The sequence below is a fragment of the Hesperophylax consimilis genome, chromosome 5, assembly GCF_061612785.1.
Source record: "Hesperophylax consimilis isolate HC1 chromosome 5, BYU_Hcon_1.0, whole genome shotgun sequence".
Taxonomy (NCBI): Eukaryota; Metazoa; Arthropoda; class Insecta; order Trichoptera; family Limnephilidae; genus Hesperophylax; species Hesperophylax consimilis.
This window is the reverse complement of record NC_142840.1, coordinates 41,257,307-41,279,413: the sequence shown is the minus strand read 5'-3', so window position 1 is coordinate 41,279,413 and position 22,107 is coordinate 41,257,307. Positions and strand designations below refer to the sequence as shown.

Genomic DNA, 22,107 nt, shown 5'->3' with positions numbered 1-22,107 from the left:
TGCACATTAACAATAATATGATGCAAGTTTCTGATAACCCAAAACTATGTGCGAATGCTTTCAATAATTTTTTTTCAAATGTCGGAAAAAATCTCGCAAACGAAATAACTAACAACATAGATAATACCACCACATCAGGAATTCCAGTAGCTTCATTAAATAAAACGGTAAAAACATTCGAAACGATAACCGAACAAGAAACTGTTGTTATAATACAAAACCTAAAAACTGAGTCCGCACCAGGTTTTGATGGGATAACCGTTGAAATTCTGAAAAAAAATCTTAACTTTTTGAAAAAACCTATTACACATATCATAAATAATAGTCTTAAAAAAGGAATCTTTCCATCTATTTACAAAAAAAAATATTATTTCACCGATTTTTAAATCAGGTGATACTAAAGAAATTAATAACTACCGACCTATATCAGTATTATCAAATATCTCAAAAAATTTTGAAAAGGTAGCAAAAAAGCAACTGCTAAAATTTATTGAAACTAATAATATATTGAGTGACCAACAATTTGGATTTCGCGAAAAAATAAGCACACAGGACGCAATCATAGATTTAACAACAAAAATACATCAAGCACTAGACAAAGGCAAAAAATCTCTTGCAATATTCATAGACCTAAAGAAAGCCTTCGACAGCATAAGTCACAAAAAATTACTCTACAAGCTTAACAAAATAGGAATTATAGATAATGCCAAAATGTGGATAGAAAGTTTCCTGAACTCTAGAAGTCAATATGTAAAAATAAACAACACTCTCAGTGAACCGAACACAAGTGACTTTGGAATACCACAAGGCACCATATTGGGCCCTCTTCTATTCATATTATATGTTAATAATATCTTTAAATTACCATTAACAGGAAAACTCATTTCATATGCAGATGATACTGCAATTATATTTCAAGCGAATTCATTGAATGAACTTGAAATAATTGCTAACAATGATATCAATACGTTAAAAAAATGGTTTGATAAAAACTTATTAACATTAAATATTGAAAAAACATATTATATAATTTTTTGTATAAACAAAATAAACCCTTTTATTACATTAAATATTAAAATACATTCAAAAAAATGCATATCAAAAAAATCTACTTGCCAAAATAATGACTGTTTATCCATAGGAAATAAAAATGAAATTAAATATTTAGGTGTAATAATAGATAGTCAACTTAAGTGGAAAACTCACATAAACAATATCATAAATAGATTAAGAAAACTCATTTACATATTTATTAGTCTAAGAAATATATTTAACTTAAAAATTCTTAAAAATATTTACTACGCTCTAGCCCATTCAATAATACAGTATGGTATCGTTGCGTGGGGGGGAGCTTACAAATCATCACTTTTACCGCTGGAAATCACTCAAAGGCTGTTAATAAAAATTTTAATAAAAAAACCATCAGACTACCCAACCTTACAACTTTTCCAAGATTTTCAAGTCCCATCACTAAAAAATACATATACGAAAAATACGCTACTTCAAATCCACAAAGATCTGTATAAGAAGTCACAGCATGCCATGGTTCGTGTCGAGAGCAATAGGCAAAATACAATGGGTCGCTTATGGACTCCATTAATGCATACCAGTTTTGCACAATACTATATTCTCTTAACACTATATTCTATTATGTTCTCTGGCGCTCCCGAAGCTTGCCGGCTGCTTTTTTCTAGCGCTCCTAGATATATTTTGAAAATATTGGGAAGTCCTTGTTTGTTAAATTGTGTAAATATCTAAAAATAACCGTAATCATTTTTATGTTAAGTGTATACAATCAAAATAATTTTAATATCGCAGTTTCTAGCTTAATTTAACTTTTAATAAAATAACTCATATTATTTTAAAACTCTCGTTTCTTAAAACACAGTTGCGCTTCCATCCGATGGTCAACTGGACACATGGGCATACCGCACGTGGCTTGACCTAGCAGCTAATCCCAAGTGTTCAGTTTGTAGTGCAGTGATTTACGATGTTTACTTTGTTATGCAATGCATAATATAAACACTACTATTGTGTATAATAGGGCAACACTATTAAGTTTTAAAAATAAACGTGTATTGTTGGACCCTCTGGTTGCCGCAAAAGTAACCTTGTACAACCTTGTGCGTGACCCAAATGTGAAAGCTAGGTACCGGGGTTGTCGTGGAGGACAAAACAGGAAAAATATCTATGCAAGAAGGAACAAGACTTTAAAACTAACAATAATTCTAATAATATTAACTCTCTATTAGAACAGGGTATTCAAGTGGTCATACCAACTGACAAACGGAGCGTCCTAGCTTCTGAAGCCCTACGCGATTCTGATAAATGTGACAATCTGAACTTGAATAAAATTCGATCAGAACGACATGCGAATTTTAGAAGCAGACGGCTTGCGGTGGGTTCCTGGAATGCACGTTCTCTGAACAACAAGTTAGAGAAGGTGGATGATGTTTTTAAAGATCAAAAACTCCACATACTCACCATCACAGAAATCTGGCATGAAAACAGTGAATCTTATTCAATCAAAAGACTTCAAGCTCTTGGGTATGTCGTTCTGGAGCAGGCTCGACCCAGAGCTACGGAACACTCTAATAGTATATCACACGTAAATCATGGGGGTGTCGTGATATCCCGATAAGGACTGCGGCTTACCAGGGTCGAAAATGGCACATTCAGTACATTTGAGTACATTGGCTGCCGTGTTTCTTCTGCGGGATCGTCATTTATACTATTAACGCTGTACCGACCCGGTTCGAAAACGATCTGTGTAGAATTTTTTAAGGAGTTTTTGCGTTTTTTGGAATGGGCAGTGGGTCTTTCCGAAACTCTCATCATCACGGGTGATATAAATATTCACCTCGAGCGCGAGACATCACCCAACGCTATCAAATTCATTGACCTACTGGATAGTTTTGGACTCCGGCAATGGGTCAACGAACCAACTCATGATGCTGGTGGAATTATAGACATTTTTGTATCCATGTGTAGTAGCCCACCACTGACCGCTAAAGTCTGTGATATAGGCTTATCAGATCATCGACTTGTCCGCACCGAAATTCATTTCAACCCGCCAAAAGTGTCCTATAAAACAATAGAATCGAGGGAATGGCGTAAATTTAATTTCGAAAATTTCCTTGAAGATCTCAAAAATTCTTCTCTATGCATAGAAAGCAACTGGGAAATTAAGACGACGACAGATCTAATCGAGGAGTATAACACCACTCTTTCAAACTTATTAATAAAATATGCTCCAACCACCTCGAAAACGCGGAAAGTTCGAAAGTCTGACGGCTGGTTCGACGAAGAGTGCCGAAGCCAGAAAAGGCGAATGAGGAAACTAGAGAGGTCATATAGAAGAAACCCAGATGTTACTACACGAGATCAGTGGATAAATGCTCAAAATGAGTACAGAAGCAAAATAAGTGCCAAAAGATCCGATTATTGGATCAATAAAATTGACTCTGAGGGGAAAAATCCACGACATCTCTGGAACTCGGTCAAAACTATCATCGCTGGTAATACTGTTCCAACTGCTACAGAAATTACACCGCAGGCCTTTTCTAAGTTTTTCTGTAAAAAAATAGAAACCATACGCGCCTCCACATCTTCTGCCCCTCCGCCAAGATTTACAGCCAATTCCACAAGGATACTGTCATCTTTTGAACCTACAACGCTGGAAGAAGTAGGAAAGTTGATCCTTAGTTCGCCAAACAAACAATGTACTCTTGACCCTATCCCAACGTGGCTTCTCAAGAAATGTTGCAACGTGTTATCCCCTTTCCTGGTTCACGTGTTTAATAAGTCCCTAAGCACAGGTGACTTCCCGGAGCCACTTAAGTCTGCTGTAGTTACCCCAATTATTAAAAAACCACAGCTTGATGCCGACAACCTGGGTAATTATCGACCTGTATCAAATCTGCCTTTCGTAGCTAAACTACTAGAAAAAATTGTGGCTTCTCAAATAATCTCCCACTTAAATCTTAATAAATTAATCACAAATCATCAATCTGCATATAGGAGGTTCCACTCAACAGAAACCGGATTACTTCGTGTCCTGTCAGATATAACCCTTGCCATAGAGTCAGGTAAGTTAGCACTTATTTCACTTTTGGATATGAGCGCTGCATTTGATACCATTGACCACGACTTTCTCATTAAGAGACTAGAAGTAACGTTTGGCTTACATTCTAACATCAAATATTGGCTAGAATCCTATCTATCCAATCGCTCGCAAGCAGTAAAGGTTGGAAATAAACAGTCCAACTTCTCAAAACTCTCTTCAGGGGTACCCCAGGGATCCGTTTTGGGTCCATTTCTCTTCATTCTTTTTACAAATGACGTCGCAAAAATTATCGAGTCATTTGGCCTTTTATCTCACTGTTATGCTGACGATCAGCAAATATACTTTTACTGCTCACCAAATGAGATCGACGGCCTAAAAATTCGCACAGCTGAGTGTCTAGAAGCAATCAATCTCTGGATGTCCTCAAATAAACTTAAGCTAAATCCTTCAAAAACGGAGTTTCTCTGGGCAGCCACACATAGACGCCAACATTTAATAGAAAACTCACCAATCGCTATTTCCGGCAACGACGTAACTGCTAAAACAACCGTCAAACTTCTGGGAGTTTATCTGGATTCAGACCTTTCTTTAAAAAGTCAGATAAATAAGACCGTTAGCACGGGGTTCTTCTACCTTAGACAACTTAAGTCAGTTCGTAGAAACCTTTCAACAGAGGCAACTAAATTACTTGTGAACTCATATATAGTATCACGTCTTGACTATTGCAACGGCATTTATGCAAATCTTCCTAAATGCGAAACTGATAAACTACAATCAGTGTTCAACGCCGCAGCAAGGCTTATCACCGGGGTACCCAAGTTTTCGCACATTTCGGAACACCTCCAAAATCTTCACTGGCTGAAGTGTCCTGAAAGAATCCAGTACAAGCTATGCTGGATGGTGTTTAAAGCTATCAACGAAATGGCGCCACCGTATATTACTGAGCTATGCATTCCGGAAAATACTGGTCTAAGGCAGTCAACTCTTAGATCAGCGACATCATCTACAATTGGAAGGTTGAAAGAGCCTAAGCGAAATCCGAACACTAAGTTTGGTGATCGTGCATTCGGAGTATCCGGCCCCAAGGCTTGGAATAAACTTCCTATGGAATTGAGATGTATAACCAGCCCAACAGAATTTAGATCCAAACTAAAAACTCACTTTTTCAGACACTCATTTCCATAAATCCGTCATTCTATCCAAATATTTTTTTTTTTCATTTTTTATACCGTAATTGTTACATTATCTAGCGATTCCGTTCATTCAATTTTGCTATTGACTTGCCTACCAGTGGACAATGGACAATATCAGCGGGAACATAACAAGTTAATCGGTTTAATTGTTGGCAGATGAATCATCTAAATGCGTTTAAGATTGGCGATTGATTGATTTTATTCATTAATTTAATTCATTTAACATATATATCCAGCTAACAATAAATCCACCCTAATATAATAGAACTTCCTTCTTCTTCTGGCGTTAGTAAGATTAAATTGTTAATTTTAATTTTAGTTGTAAGTTGCCAAATATGTAAATACTCGTGTATATGTCGTTAAGATAGTAGTTATAGGCCTTAGTCGTAAGTCACTAGATATAAGTCTTAGAGATAAGTCAGTAGTTCTAGTATTAAATATTTAAGAAATATATTTGTACAGCGCCCTTGAGGTGATTTCTCACGAAAACGGCGCTATATAAATTGGCCAAATATTATTATTAAATATTAAATATTATTATTACACTTACACTGGAGTGGTATGGTTTAATAAATTAACGACTGAGATGAGATTAGAACCGGACTTTAATAAATTTAAAAATAAAATTAACTTCACTACAATAAATAATTTAACGAATTAGAATGACGATGATATCTCACTATATTATTTTATAAATTATTGTATAAAAAAACTAAAATCTCTTCACTTTATATGTTTTTATGATTCTTTTTTTCTTCTATTTACATATGTATGTTAAGTTTTTATTATTTTCCCTTTACACACGAGTTTTAGACTCTTGTAAAGGTAAACATGTTAATTTTTATTGAAATATGTTCTTACTATGTAAATTTAAACATTATACTGTATTTTATAAAATAAATAAAAATAAAAAAATTTAAAAAAATTACGTGAAAATTCTTTCGCAAAAACTGATCGATAAAATAATTTGTAATTATGAATGGAAATCGCTTCTAAAAGAAACCGAATGTTCTGTTATATATTTAAAAATTAAAAATTATTTTGATGACTTGTACAAAAACAGCACGATTGAAATTAGCAAAAAATCTAAAAGCAGACCTCATGCCATAAATGACTGGGTATCTACGGATGCACTATATAAAATTAAAAAAGGAGATTATTTATATAAACGTTGGAAAAATGCTCCAACAAACAAATACTGTGAAAAAGAATATAAGTGTTACCGAAATGTTTTAAATAAATTGTTACTTAAATCAAAAACCACATACTATAATGATAAATTCAAAAATCTTTTTCAAGATTCAAAAAAAACATGGGACGTGTGTAATCAAATTTTAGGAAAGAAATGTAAAAATAATTGTGACCAAGTTGCCTCCAAATATTTGATGAAAGATCAGACCAAAGAAAATGTAAATAATGATTTTGTTAATTATTTCTCTGATAGTGTTTGCAATATGTTACATAAATGCAGGGCTTTTTTTAAAAAAAAAAAGGTGCCGGAACTCACTTCATGTCAATCTTTTTACTAAATAAAATTATATTCAAATGTCACTTAAATGAAATTTAAAGGAGCTATGCCACGAAGCGAACAAAAAAAGGTTGATTTTTACGATATTTATTTTTTTATTTTAGTGAAGACTAAGCTACAGAAACAATAAAATACATACATTATATTTGAAATATATTTTACAAATAATACTAAATTTAAAATATAATTGTAAATACATATGTAATGTATTTATTTATGAACTTGAATAAAAGTTTAGAGTGATTTCCAAAGTTTTTTCCAATTCTCGTCTGATACATCATCTCGATTCCTTTTCTTAGTGTTAGAGTCTAAGGCCGAATGTCTTCCTTTAAGTAACCACCTATCAACATATTTTGAAGGATCGAAAAGTGTCAAGGGTGGTCCCACGAGTTTGATGAACAAGAGTGCCGAAACTGTTTTAGTGTTTAACGAAGCTCTTGTTGGGGTAATAATAAGATTCATTTGCGAAAACCCCCGTTCACATTCACTTGAAGAAATGGGAATAGAATTCAGAGCATATACCAAACGCAAGAGTTTTTCAGAATATGTCTTTTCGAGAATGTATTCGCGAAATCCACGAATCATTTCTCGTTCATCTAGTTGTAGCCTGATCGAAATGTTTCTAATTTCCATCTCTCCAAATGTCAACCGATTATCAATGTCTTCAGGCCAATATTTTTGGTCAAGTACGCGAGCCCAAAGTGCAAACTCGACATCTTTATTATCTAGCAGCCTTTTTTCAATCGACGTTTTCAACGTGGAATAAAATATTTTCGGATCAATAGGAGGATCATTTTTAGAAACTTTTTCGTGAAGTAAAACTCCACGAAAATGCAGATTGCTTATAGCAGCTGCAGCACATTTATAATAGGGTCCAAAATTCTGTTTTCTTTCTTCAAAAACTTGAACGAGTTCATTTATTTTTCGATTTGCAATGTAAAGGTTCACATTGCGATTTTGTAGATCCAAACTAAGTTCCGACAATTCTTGGAGAGCGTCGCACATCAATGCTAGATCCAATAAAAATGCTGTTGATGTTATTTTGTTCTTTAAGCCACTGTAAGTACACTTGTCATTTTTATCTCTTGTAGGGTCATTCATCGCTTCTTCAAAATGACGCACAAGGGATTCATAATTATTCCACACAGCCGAAACTGAACGAAAACTAGATGCCACCCAACGGGTACTTAAAACTCTTCCGATTTTCAGTACCTCAACGCCTAGCGATTCTGCACATAAATGCAACTCTCTATTATTTTTCGGCGACGCATGGTATAAAACATAAAGTTTATCAATAAATGATTTGAATCTATTGATCCCTGAAATTTTCTTTACAACATCACTTACTGATAATTCTAACCTGTGATTAGCACAATGCCAAACTATAATTGAAGGAAATTTTTCTGTCAGCAATTTTTTCACTCCATTTTTAGAACCTAACATCACAGCAGCGCCGTCGCATGCAACCGAAACTAAATATTTTTTTAAATATTCTTCTGTCATCCCATATAAATCAAGAGATTGGAGTAATGATTCAAATATTCCTTTTGCCGTTACGTCTTTAAGTTCAATCAAATCCAAAAACAAATTAATTGGTGAATTCATTCCAACACTTTCGACACAGCATCGAACATACACAATGAGGGTGGTTTTTTGGCTTATGGTGGTAGACTCATCAATTATCAAAGAAATTATATTTTTCGACTGAACAATTTCTTTGAAAACATTTTTTCTCATTTCATCACATATATGATTTACAATGTTGATACATGCGTTAGTGGAATGGAGAATATGACCCATTTCGATCCCATTTAGTTCTTGGAGATTAATTTCACTTTCAAACATATTGAATGATTGATTTTCCTTAGCTACTTTATATGCAGTTCGAAAAATGTTTGCTGTTATTACTTTTTCGCGAGATAACGATTTTAAAAAAGTATTTTCAATCCGCTTATTTTTGGCTTCAGAAATGATTTTTAACGCTGCTTTGTGTGCAATAGATCCTCTGTGATCGAAAATTTTTTTTCAAAGTGACCCCAATTGTAGCTTCCTCTCTTTCCCAGAATACGTAATTTCATTATTGGCCCATTCTTTGGATATTTTCATTCCCATTGTCGTTTCAGTTCCAAGAGTTCCAACGTTTCTGCAAATTGTGCAGCCAAGTTTCATTTTGTGTACGTTCAACCATTCGTTTTTTGAGCAAAAATCGTTTTTTTGATCTAATGACCAGCAGTCTGGCCAATCGTTTTGAGTTCGACCTTGATCCCCGAGATCAGCTCGAGATGATTCAGGAACATCTACATGTACCGATATTTCCATATCTTCTGTCATCGTTTCTGTTACTGTTTTGAGCTTTTTATTTACGGAATCGGCGCCGCTGCCGGTGGTTGAGAAGTAACAGGAAATTTTTTTCATATTTAAACTTGGAGTTGCACTAAATAATATATAAAACAACACGTAATCGTAACACAAACTGACTAAACAAACGTAAATAAAAATATACGCAGATGCCGCCATGCGATAAACGTCAAACCATAAATAAATGCGTCAAACTGTCAAAATCATAATACGCAAAGACATACGTATGAAGCTAGTTACATACGCAGGTTTGCTATTTAAACTATACGGTTACTTCACTATTATCATTTTAACGAATTATTATTGTAATTACTTAAGCGCAAATATTTTTTCGTTTAATTAATTTTTAAATAAAACCGTGAAAAAAGGTGCCGGAACGCCGTTCCACCGCGTTAAATGGAAAAAAAAGCACTGCATAAATGTAATTACAGGACAACTGGGTTTGAACCAGAGGAGATGCCTCAAAGTATGTACCTACCAAGGGCCAAAATTTCTGATATAGAAAGCATTGTAAGACAACTTAAAAACTCTTCTCCTGGAATTGATAATATCAGAATGAGCGATATTAAAAAACACATATCTACCTTAGGTCCAATTATAACCCATTTTGTTAATAGAATCTTATTTGAGGCAAAAATTCCAGATGACTTAAAATGTAGTATCATCCGACCCATTTATAAAGGCGGTGATCACACTGTATTGGGTAATTATAGACCGATTAGTATTTTGCCATCACTCGAAAAAATCCTTGAAAAATACATTCAGCTGAAATTGATTAAATATTTAGAAGATTTTCTATTATTGATACAAATCAATACGGCTTCCAGAAAAAAAGGGCACTGAAATGCTAATTCAGAAGTTTGCCAGCCTAATAAATAATGAATTAAATAGTAAAAATCATGTATTAGTCTTATTTATAGATTATTCCAAGGCATTTGACACTATTGATCATAAAAAAATATTGAAAATATTAGAAATCATAGGAATAAGAGGGAAACTTTTAAAACTCTTTGAAAATTACTTGAACAACCGATGCATGAAAATAAAACTTTTGAACACCTTAAGTAAACAAAGGAAAATATTAGCAGGCGTTCCTCAAGGTTCCATATTGGGACCAATTTTATATATTTTTATGTATCTTTTATTAAGTACATTTTTAAACATGTAAAACACTTTGTATATGCGGACGATACTGCATTGGTGATTTCTCGCAGTGATTTGCAATTATGTATTGAACTATTACAAAAAGATTACATTGAACTTTTAAAATGGTCTCATGACTCTGGTTTAATTATAAATGGCAAAAAAACTAAATTGATACATATTAGATCACCCAATGCTAAGGCAAATATTATTACACCTGAAATAAAGACACACACTTCAAATTGCTTACATGTTGGTATTCCTGCAATATGTACATGTGAAAATATTGAACTGGTCACAGAGTATGTATATTTAGGTATTATTATTGATTGTTTTTTCAAATGGGACTTACAAATAAATAAAGTATGTGAACGTCTGAGATCTATTGTTAATAGATTATATAAATTAAAATTCTATGTTCCAATACGTACACTTAGAATAATTTATTTATCACTAGCTGAATCTATTATAGGGTATGGAATCACAGCTTGGGGGCTTTCATGTAAAACAAATATAAACCATGTTCAATCAGTTCAAAATTCACTAGTTAAATTATTAGCTCATAAAAGTTTATACGAACAAAGGCATAATGTTCCATACCTTTATCAGAATCTTAAAATTTTCTCAGTAAGATCAATTCTGTGGTATAAAATTATATTTCAGCATATGAATAGCCCTATATACATAAATAGACTGGACCACACTTACAATACTCGTTTTACGTTAAATGAAGGACTAATTGTACCTAAGCATTTAAACAAATATGGACAAAGAACACTGGACTACATGATACCTAGGTGCTTAAATATGTTACCTGCTGAAATAAAAAAATGTACAAATGTAAAAACAAATATTATGTTGAAAAATTGGCTCGCTGAAAGAAATAGTTTGTATTAGAGTCTAATACAAACTATAGGTAGATACTATTACTGTTGTGTATATGTTTTTATATTTTTAAAACAAATTGTTATTTTTATTGTTATCACTGTTGTCATTAAGTAAAATAAGTTTGTATCTTTTTTAAATATTTTTTTATGTGAAAAGTTGCCATCGAAAAACTACTGAAAAGTAGTTTATTGGAACTTTTCTATTTTTTTCTGTATTTTTACTTTATTATTTACTGTAATATGTATTTTTTTTTGTCTTGCTTTCTTTAAATAAAAAAAAAAAAAAAAAAAAAAAAAAAACAAAGGAATATTAAAAATAAATGGAGTTGTACATATAGAACACAACAAAAATACACTAAAAGACCCAGGCTCACTACTTCTGGTTCTCAAAAAGACCCTCCACTCAGCACCGCAAAGATAGCATGTGCCCGATGGAAGTTATTTTACCCGTTCGCATTCCCTGCAAAAGGAAATTTAAAGGAAAGTTAAAGTAAATGAAAAAAATAAACAATTTATACAGAGGTGATTAAACTTGTAGAAAGCGAGATATGGTGGTAATAATTCACGTTCGCACCGACCTCGCCACAACACGGTTTCAATTTTGCTTAAATTCAATAAATAATATTAAAAAAATAATGAAAAGCCGACTTTTAAAGTTAGTATTGAAAATATAATAATCGATTTTGGTATAAAATTGATGTGTCGAATTTTGTTTCACTACTTTTGTCAAAATTATGTTTTCTACCGGAGACTTTTTCATGTCCTCAACTCGCTGCTGTGCTGTCTCTCCCTTTTTATGACGAATGAGGAGATATAGGTTCCCAATATCCTCACAGGACCACAGCAACTTCTCCACCAGAGCCTTCCCCATAAAACCCGTCGCTCCGGTGATAAAAACGTTCTTCGCTTTGAAGAAATCCTTTACTTGAACTCTATCTGCCAGATTCAAGTGTTCTAGGAACTTCCACAGGATTTCTTCAGCCATTGTAGATATTTTTAACTAGCCAACAACTAACACTGTTCACTAACGAATGCGCCGAATTATGTCGGCAGTTTTGGACTCAAGCAGCAAATCCATTCGAGGGTAATGCCCGATACTCGAATATTTACTTTTGTATTTAAATTATGCTTGAATAACTGAATAACTTCTTAATTATACCGACAAGGTTCAAGGATTTCACCTTCTTAAAAGCAACATTATCATTATTATTTTCAACTACACGAGTAGTAAAATTGTGAATAAAATTGTTTTTATTCACAGTTGTATGTGTAGGCTAACGTTACCCTTGAGGTGATTTTTACAAAAACGGCTCTATGCAAATTATCCAATTATTAATATAGTTTTTACCAATTCTATCTGTCTAGTCTAGTAGTTCTATTTTTGGGTCTGTGAAAACTTAACTAACTATTCTTCAAAATAGCATATTGTCTTGTTCCTTCCTGTGTTCATATTTTCATTCCTTACTTATTTAATGCAGAGAACATTTATTATTGCAGCAATTACAACATTGGGGATATAATAATCTTCATTGTGGATATGACACATTAATTTGACGGATATTTCAAACCTATTGGATTGCTATAAATTGTTTGTACCAAACAACTACAGCCAATGATGGCACCACGATCTGCTTTGCATACCACATGGCAGAATAGCTGTATTGATTCAGTACCATAAGACACGGGGTTTGGTGCGGCTTAATAAAATGCCCCTTGATATCAGTAATGCGATATCGAGGAAAATTTACCTACATCGAGGAGAAAAAACATTTTTTTGGGAAAAGGTAAAAATCAATATTTAGTGAAATTCAGAAATATTGAAAAAAGGGGGTAAAATTTTAGGAATTAGGAATATCAAATATTCCAGGGAAATTTTGAAATATTCGAAAATACGAAAATATTGTGGGAAATTATTCTTCTCGAAATTTCCTAGCCACCCCTCCTCCAGGATTTGATAATGTTGTGGGGAATCCAGTACTGAGCAAGTGAGAATACCTCATACGAACCTATTCTGAAATCTAGGAAAATAACAATTTCGGGAATACCATCATTGCTGACGGCACACCATCACTGTATAACGTAAACCTTGAAGGTTTCTTGAGACATGCAAAAATAATGTCTTTATTCGTTTTTTGTTTTTATTTTAGAGAACTTACCGCATATGTAAGCTTTAATGTTGAAATAACACATTATTTTATTTTTGTTACTGTTCATGTGCATATTAAATGGACTTCTAATACAAAATAAAAAACATTCTTGACATGCGTCCATCTAGTCTACGGTCGGTGGTCTCCTACTGCATTATTTTAGATAATTTATAAAAGGACAAATTGACAAGCCTAAACAAGGATAATTTGACTGCTATGGACCCTCTCGACTATCTTCGGCCCGTCTTGTGCACCACCCTGCTCTGTTTTCCTTGTTTTCTAAAATGTTAATATAAATTCCATTGGTATAAAAAATACGGCAGTTAAAATTTACCTTAGACTGTTACTTATTATGTTGTGAAACCTTTACGTACTTGGAAGGTATTTTATTTTAATATTCCTACTTTACTAAATATTTTGCATGTCCTCCAGGTCCTGTCCAGTCGCTTCTCATGTGCCAATATACATAAATATTTCTTTAACATCTCGTTCATCTAGTTCTTACAACCTACAATAATATACTTGAGAAATAACCAACCAACCGAGAGGTAAAAGGCTCCCTTCAGAATGTAGTGTAAAATTAGATAGGTATCTGAAAAAGATTAACAAATCGTCAAACTTCTCATTGAACAATGCTGAAATGCGTTATAAAGCTAACGTCTAGTAAATTTGAAAATAAAGTAATTATTCAAATTGAGTGAAATTAAAGCTTAATTTTTCTGAGTTACATCCGAAAATAGTATCCGTATCAGTATTAAATTAGTATTCTTATATTTTGACTTTTTGAAATAATGGCATACAGAGCTCCGGGCCAAAAAAGTCCCATTCTCTTACATCATGAGTTTAAATTGGTTGTAGGAAGATAATTTTAAGTTTTTTTGTGAAAATTTTTTTGCAATAAAACATGGCTGCAATTAGGGGGTAATTTACGTAGGATTTGTTTTGGGTACTGGGCAAGGCTATTAATGGACGGGTTTGTATGGGTTGGAATGCCCGAATAAAAAGATTCCGCGAGACTGATGATGTGGTCATTAAGGAGGGGGACTGTATTCTTATATACCATAAATTAGTATTCATAAGTTATATCACAAACTTACTATTTTCAAAAATAGAAGGATTGATATTTTCTGTCATGGTGTTTGAAAGAGAGAGTACGAAAACGGTGTGCAATATAGTTGTGAATTGCGAATACCTGGAGCAGGTGGATGAGTTCGGGTATTTAGAAAGTATATTTACGAGAAATGAGAAGGCTGACAGAGATATTAAAAGAAGGGTAAATGCAGGTAACTCCATTAATGGAGTTACCAACACAAATTGTCCAAAGAAGAGAAGCTGGCAGTTCACAATGGAGTGCTGGTACCTACCCTGACGTGCGGCATTAAGGCGGATGAAATTGGACTGAATGCTGTAGAAATGAGATCCCTGAGGCGTATGTGTGGTAAAACCATGTATGATCGTGTGATAAATGAGAAGATCCGCAAAGAATGCAAAGCTGATGTTAGCGTAATGAGGAAGATTAAGAAAGGGACGTTAAGATGGTTTGAATAAACGAAAAAATGAGTGTAAGGAGAATATACAACGCAAATGTAAATGGTAGAAGAAGTGGGGGACGCACGAGGAAGACATGGCACAATCAAGAGAATCGGATACTTGAGTGGGGCCATGTCAAGAGTCGAATAATAGAATAGTCTGTATGAGACTATGTATGAATGAGAATGAGGCGAGAAGTGTGTGCCAAGACCGAGTTGTTTGGCGGTCCCTCCTCTCTGCATATCCCTGAGTAGAAACGGCGTGATGTTTAGTTAGTTAGATATGTTTTTTTCGGAAAGACTGAGCAATTGTTTGTTTAAGTAGAGACAAGAAAGGTTTTTGTTTTTACTACGTAAATGTCAAATGAACTCACATTTTAATTCTTTTTCTATTCTTGGGTAAAATTCGGTTTAGGGGAGTCCCTCGAAAAACCGAAATTGAACTTGATTTAGACTAATTTAGGGCTGGGGAATCCGAATCTGTAGAATTAGGTGGGGGTCCGCACTATTAACTGAGTTATAGGGTCTTGAAATTTAGTACGCGATACATAGAAACCATGTTTTATTTATCAACTATGACTTAAGAAAATCAAATTAATAACTATTTAATTTTATACTTTTGAAATTTCAGTAGTGCCAACCAAAAAAAGAAAAGTGTTGCCATATAATAATAATATTTTTTTACAAAATAGGTAAGGTTTTTAGTTTGGGTTAGAGTAGGCAAAAGAACATGGGAAAAGGGTATTAGAATTAAATCACAAACCAGTCTATACAAACCTAGCGTAGCCCACAAACTACTTGAAAACTGGGATATAACTCTAAAGGGGACGCGAGCAGGCGTTATTAAAGGGGCAATTTTTTGTAACAGGAAATAACATGGAAAAAAGGTATTAGAATTAAATCACAAACCAGTCTATACAAACCTAGCGTAGCCCACAAACTACTTGAAAACTGGGATATAACTCTAAAGGGGAGGCGAGCAGGCGTTATTAAAGGGGCAATTTTTTGTAACAGGAAATAACATAGAAAAAGGGTATTAGAATTAAATCACAAACCAGTCTATACAAACCTAGCGTAGCCCACAAACTACTTGAAAACTGGGATAAAACTCTAAAGGGGACGCGAGTGGGCGTTATTAAAAAGGGTCATTTTTTTGTTATAGAAAATCACAGTTAGTTTAGGTTATATATGTATAAATTTAATATTTACAAGATTTTAAATAATAAACTACAAATCTGGCATATGATATTTTATTTTCAGAATTTTCCATGCATTGATATTATTATTATATGGCAACACTTTTTATTTTTTGGTTGGTACTGCTGAAATGTCAAAGTATTAAATATATGTTAATTTGATTGTTTTTAATTCATACCTATTCATAATTCATAGTTGAAATAATATATAAAACATGTTTTCAAAGTGTCGCGTACGAAACTTCAACACCCTATAACTCAGTTGATAGTGCCGACCTCCACCTAATTCTTTCAGATTCGGATTTCTCACTATAGCGTGTGTCGCTCTCCATAGAGAGAAAAAAATTGCCTTATTTTTAAACGCCTGGGGTCTCAAAAGTTGCGTATGATCTGTAGCTATTCGAAAACGTAAAAATAAATGAAATTGGTGTACACTATTAACTCGCTAAAATGGCCGGAAGTTTTGAAAAAAATTTGATTTCGTGATTTGGGAAAAAAATAAAACAATGGGTCCATATTTTATATTTTGTAGCACTCTTCATTTTATTTCCATAACTGCAGTACAAAGAACGAAAAATAAATATTTTTTTATACATATGTGTTGTGTTTGTTAAAAATATAAAAGGGGAAAATGACACTTTTTATGGTTAAATTCAAGATACTAAACAATAACGTACAACAACATTTTGACCAAAATACAACGAATAAAAAATAATGGATGCTCAAAATTGAATGATAACATATTTTTAAAACAGTAATTACTTAAAATCTTGCTTAGAATTAAAATTTGGCATTATGTTTCTTGAATGTTGCTTGGCGTAAATATAACCTTTTCTAGCATTGTAACCAGCAACAGAAGAAGACGCCTCTGTGGTCAACTTCACACACCTTTCCACTGATTGTGTGTGGCAAGGAAATTTAGGAAAATCGAACCTTTTTACATTTCCTTCATCACACAATTTAAGTAATTCGTCCGTTTCTACGTTGCTCAGGAGTGGAGGTTCTGTCAGAATTAAATCTGTGGCCTGCCAGTCAATTAATTCTATGTAGCTATTGCAGTTGAAATTAATTTTTGGAATTATGAACTCTCTCACTCCTGAAGTTTGAAGGGCCCTATATTTAATGATCCTTCTACATCCTAGCTCCCTTATACATTTATTGTCATCGGTTAACATTGATAGAATAATGTTTTCCGGGTGTGCAAAATATGCGTTCCTCTGAATCACGGGGTCGACAATGGCTTTCAATTCTGCTGAAAGATATCTGGAAATGCTAACCATTTTCCAGAGATTACGGGCTCCATCTATACAATACTATTGCACTTTATGGTAAACGATGTTGGAGCATATACCTACTCTCACAATAAAGGTGGCCAATATCTGCAAATTTTCCGTTGGGTTTTCCGTTGTCTGTTTGCAGTTGTTATACAGTATACACCTCGCATGAGACATTTTCCCTGGTTGTTTCCTTGCCAAATCTACAGTTATCATACCTTTTGACACAGCCAGACACATATTATATAAATAATTTTGTTCCGTGCTTAATTTTTCTGTTATATTTTCCGGTATGGATGATTGAATGGGAACAAACCGAATAATTTTCATGTTCTCACATTTTTTTAATTTTCTTCCGATTGGTCCCGAGAAAGCTACAGATCCGCTAGTCGGTCCATCTAATGAAGATAGCAAATGTCGCAATGGTAGTTCATTGGCGTGCAGCTGGAAGATAAGTCATTGCAATGGCTTTCCAAGTCTCTGTTCCATTCTTGAAATGATTCCATTTTTCTGGCCAGTGTTTGTATTTATTCCGTCACAACCAACTGCAACAATTTTCTCCATTTGACGATTTTCCTCTTCCAAAAGTGAACATATGGCATTTTCGCTGTCTTTAGCAGTACCAGATTATGGCGTAGCGTGTCCGAGATACACTGATCCTGGCTCCTGCACAATCGTTATGTGTTCTTCAACTTTTATTTGTCGATAAAATTTACTTCATTTGTGGATAATAAACATTGTTTTGTCCTTGCGCCCATCGAAAAATAAACCTTCGATATTTGTCAATTTACGGCTATTTAATAACATATCTCTAGTTTGCTTTCTAGCTCCTCGTAATCTACTATGATCTATAACGGAAGACGGACCAGCTCTTTCAATGTTGTCAGCTTCATTTTATACCGCAACCACTCGTAATGCCTGATGACTTCTTCATAACTTGGCAGAGTAGTCCACTTCATTTCTTCAGGAAACTTGTCGAAAATACTCAATTTGGTAGATAATCCAGTGTCTATACGTTTGGAAATCATACTGCTAACGTAATGTTAATAATTTTATAGACTTAGATAACAAAACGATACACTGTCGCATAAAACAATACAGACAACTGCAGCGGGTGGGAGCGTGCGGGTGACAAACAACTTAAACTTGACAAAAAACAAACATCTTATTGTGGCAGGAGTAGGGGTACAGTGGTAGGAGAAAGAGGTGGTGGAGCAGACGAAAGGAAAGGGGAGATGTTCATTTGAGTCTTATCAAATATCAAACCAAGTCCAATAATTGAAAATTAGAGCAAACTAAATGGCAATGGAAAACGTTTTAGTGGATTTTTTATTTTTTTTGTTAATTTCGGTATTCTTGTAGATTTACTTGCATTAATAAAATTGATTTTATTATTTCATTTTTGTCAACTATACGCAGTTTTTAATAATAAACAAACGTTAAAAGGTTAAATTATTGTGAAGAAAATATTAATTACCATTATTTAAAAATACATGTTTTATGTATTTTTTCTGTTTTTCAATGCATTTTAGCGAGCTAATAACCATTTTTAAAAAAACAATTCTAAATGTAGTTCTCATTTTCTTTGTAAGACGCAACTTTTGAGACATCAGGCGTTTCTGAATTCAAAAGTTGAAATAATTGACACACCCTACAATCCTCAGCCCTAAATTAGTCTAAATCAAGTTCGATTTTGGTTATTCGAGTGGGAATCTTTAACCGAATTTAATATATAAAACATGGTTTCTGTGTCGCGTGCGAAATTTCAAGACCCTATAACTCAGTTAATAGTGCCGACCTCCACCTAATTCAGATTACTACACCTACAGATTCGGATTCCCCAGCCCTAAATTAGTCTAAATCAAGTTCAATTTCGGTTTTTCGAGTGACTCCCCTAAACCGAATGTATTCCCTATTCTTCGCTAAAGCTACTTCAATGGTGTCTTCTTTCAAGATATATTTTTGTAATTCCGCTAAGGCCTAAAACTGCACATTCAGACAGGGCGAACCATCTCATGTCGAATGGAAATATATCCTTGTCCTTTGAATGCAGGAGAGTTATTAGAATTTCAGAATTTTCAGTTTCTATTTTCCATTCGCTTGTCGTGAAAAATGCGAGAGCTTTGCTTCCTATGAAGATTTTCTGATACAATCTCATCATCCTGTAAATTAAAACAGTTATACATAAATTAACAATTGATTTTCGAAATAAAAGTTACAACAAATCCTGCGCTCCAACAACTGAGCGCAACAGGGTCAACTCAGTACTAAACTGAGACGGACTCATAATAATGGTCGTTCTATTTCCTTTGAGAACTCGTTCTAAAAGCGTCTAAGAAACTGAAATTTTGTGTGTAAAATAAAACTGGCTGCACAATCTATATCCTCATGTGTCTATTCTACCGATACTCGAACGGGGAGTGCTTCAAAAGTGATATTAAAACTGGAAGTCTAAAATTTAATTGTGCATAAGTGAACCAAAATAAAGTCTTAACCTAAATAAGCGAACTAAAACAAAACAAAATATAACAATAAAATAAAAATCTATCAAAAAGTGAATTCTTAACAAATTTGAACTGTGAATTAAAAAACAAACTTTAACTAAAATACACTCTAGCACATTTCGTTGACAGTTGTTTAATATCGAGTAAAATGTCAGTGAGACTCAACAGTGAATTGGCATAAGTGTAAAGTGTTTGACTCCAGTATCTACGGAGAAGGGTTCAATCCTCGAACAAACCAAATCTTTTTATTTTATTATCATATTTACAAAGTACCTGTTCATAGATGGCGGTAAATACGTACACACACTAAACCAAAACGAGATAACCCTAACAGTCAATAGATGGCAGTAAAAGCGCAATCTGAAAATTAAAATATAAATAAATAATAATAAATAAAATTAAAATAACTAAAACTGCAAACAGGCGTAAGTACGGAAAGTTCTTACAGGTGTGCCGAAATTTTGCCCAACAACAGGCGCTAATATACATAAACCAAATCACCCCATCTGAAAAAATTTTACAGAACACAAACAAAATGGACAAAAACATGGAATTATTTTTATCTAAACTTGATGAGAAATTAGAAAAACAAGCGGAAATAATAACTCATTCCGTTACTAGAAATGTGATGGAAGCGCTAGATGAGAAGATGAAAACAATTATTGAAGAAAACAATATCCTTAAAAATAAAGTTTTAGAACTAGAACAAAAACTTAAAGCAGTAGATAGAGAAAAACGTAAAAATAACCTGGTGTTCTTCGGAATGGAAGAAAAGGGAAAATCTGAAGGAGACATAGTAGACTACATTAAAGACCTCATAGTAAACACATGAGTACATTTGGACAGCCAAGAAATTAGCAACGTGTACAGAATAGGGAAACAAAGCGAAAACACGAATCGTCCGGTCATAGCCTCTATCACGACCCAATGGAAGAAACACCTTATACTCAAGAACAAGACAAACCTTCCACCAGGTATTAATGTGAAAGAAGACTACTCAAAGGAAATCCTGGAAAAACGAAAACAGCTACAACCTCAACTAGAAGAAGAGAAAAAGAAAGGAAAAAAAGTGGGTGTGTCAAGCCTACGCAAGACAGAAGTGAAACTTCTAGTATTCCTCTCTCTCTATTTTCATTTCATCATCTCTATTTTCTCTCTTAGGTTAGTTTGAAAATTAGAGGTTAAATAATTCAACGACGAAGCATGGATTTGCTTTTTCTAATATTTTCTTATAGATGAATGACGTTCGATTAATGTATAGTTCCAAAAATTTTCAATTTATTCACAAGTATACAATATTACATAAATAACAATATTACAATTAAATATCTCGTCACTACTCATTTTTAACACTGAAATTCTGTACCAAACCGTATGAACCACAATTTATGAATGTGGGTTCTGTTGGTTTGTCGGTTTCTTACCGGACGGTACAGGAAAGCCCTGTCCACGTCTGTACCACAGCTAAGGCATGCGCCAAACAAAATTATACTACCGAGTAAAAAAGTACTTAAATAAAACACATAAAAACTTTTATGCGCATGCTAATGATTTGTTGCTTTTACTGAAAACAGTGAACGGTGAACGGTGAGCGGTGGTGGGGGTACCCGCATTTTCGTGTCGATCCTGACTCGGTTTTACTCCGTCCACGAAAATCCATTACGCGCCTAAAGAAGTTTCACTTCAAAAATCTGCGATATTTCAAAATGATCAACGACCCCACTGGAATCAAACCAAACATGTCTAAGACGTTTCAAGCGATAAGGAGTGCTATGAAATGTGCCGCAAATGTACTAAGATAGGTACTAAGTACCTAAATTTTACTAAGAACATTACCTTCATGTGAGATGCCACATTAAAAAAATATGTCATCCGAGATGCGTGCACAGATTTCACATTTTCTCAAAAGTTCATGTTGAAAATCAATCTAGATTATTTATTTATTTATTTATTTATTTGTTAAGACATACACAGTACAATAAGATACAGTTAGATATTTTTAGTTATTACATAGTTGTAGTACCTATTACGTATGTCCATAAAATATCATTACGTAATTTCGCCTGAGATTGTTATAAAATGAAGGAAGTGTGTAGATAGATAATAATAAATGAATTGAAAAAAAGAATTATAATAAGCTCACGAATTGTAATTGACTGTTAATACATAGGAGTTTTGAAAAATGATGTGAAAATATTTTTGAATTATGTCATGCTAAGAAATTTAATAAGTTAGTTAGATATTAAGTAGATATACATAAATAACACGGTTTTGCTAGGTTT

General features: G+C 33.6%; 1 protein-coding gene across 1 annotated transcript in view; it reads right to left on the bottom strand.

The window, feature by feature from the left end:
• LOC149423957 (fatty acyl-CoA reductase 1-like) overlaps positions 1-21,667 on the bottom strand; it is a 38,687-nt gene extending 17,020 nt beyond the window's left edge. Inside the window, exons 1-3 of the mRNA XM_089631938.1 lie at positions 21,662-21,667; positions 19,595-19,621; positions 11,921-12,094 (exon numbers count right to left, since the gene is read on the bottom strand). Of these exons, the coding sequence (XP_089488064.1) occupies positions 11,921-12,094; positions 19,595-19,621; positions 21,662-21,667 (207 nt within the window). The remainder of the gene's footprint in view (positions 1-11,920; positions 12,095-19,594; positions 19,622-21,661) is intronic.
• Positions 21,668-22,107: the final 440 nt, after the last annotated feature.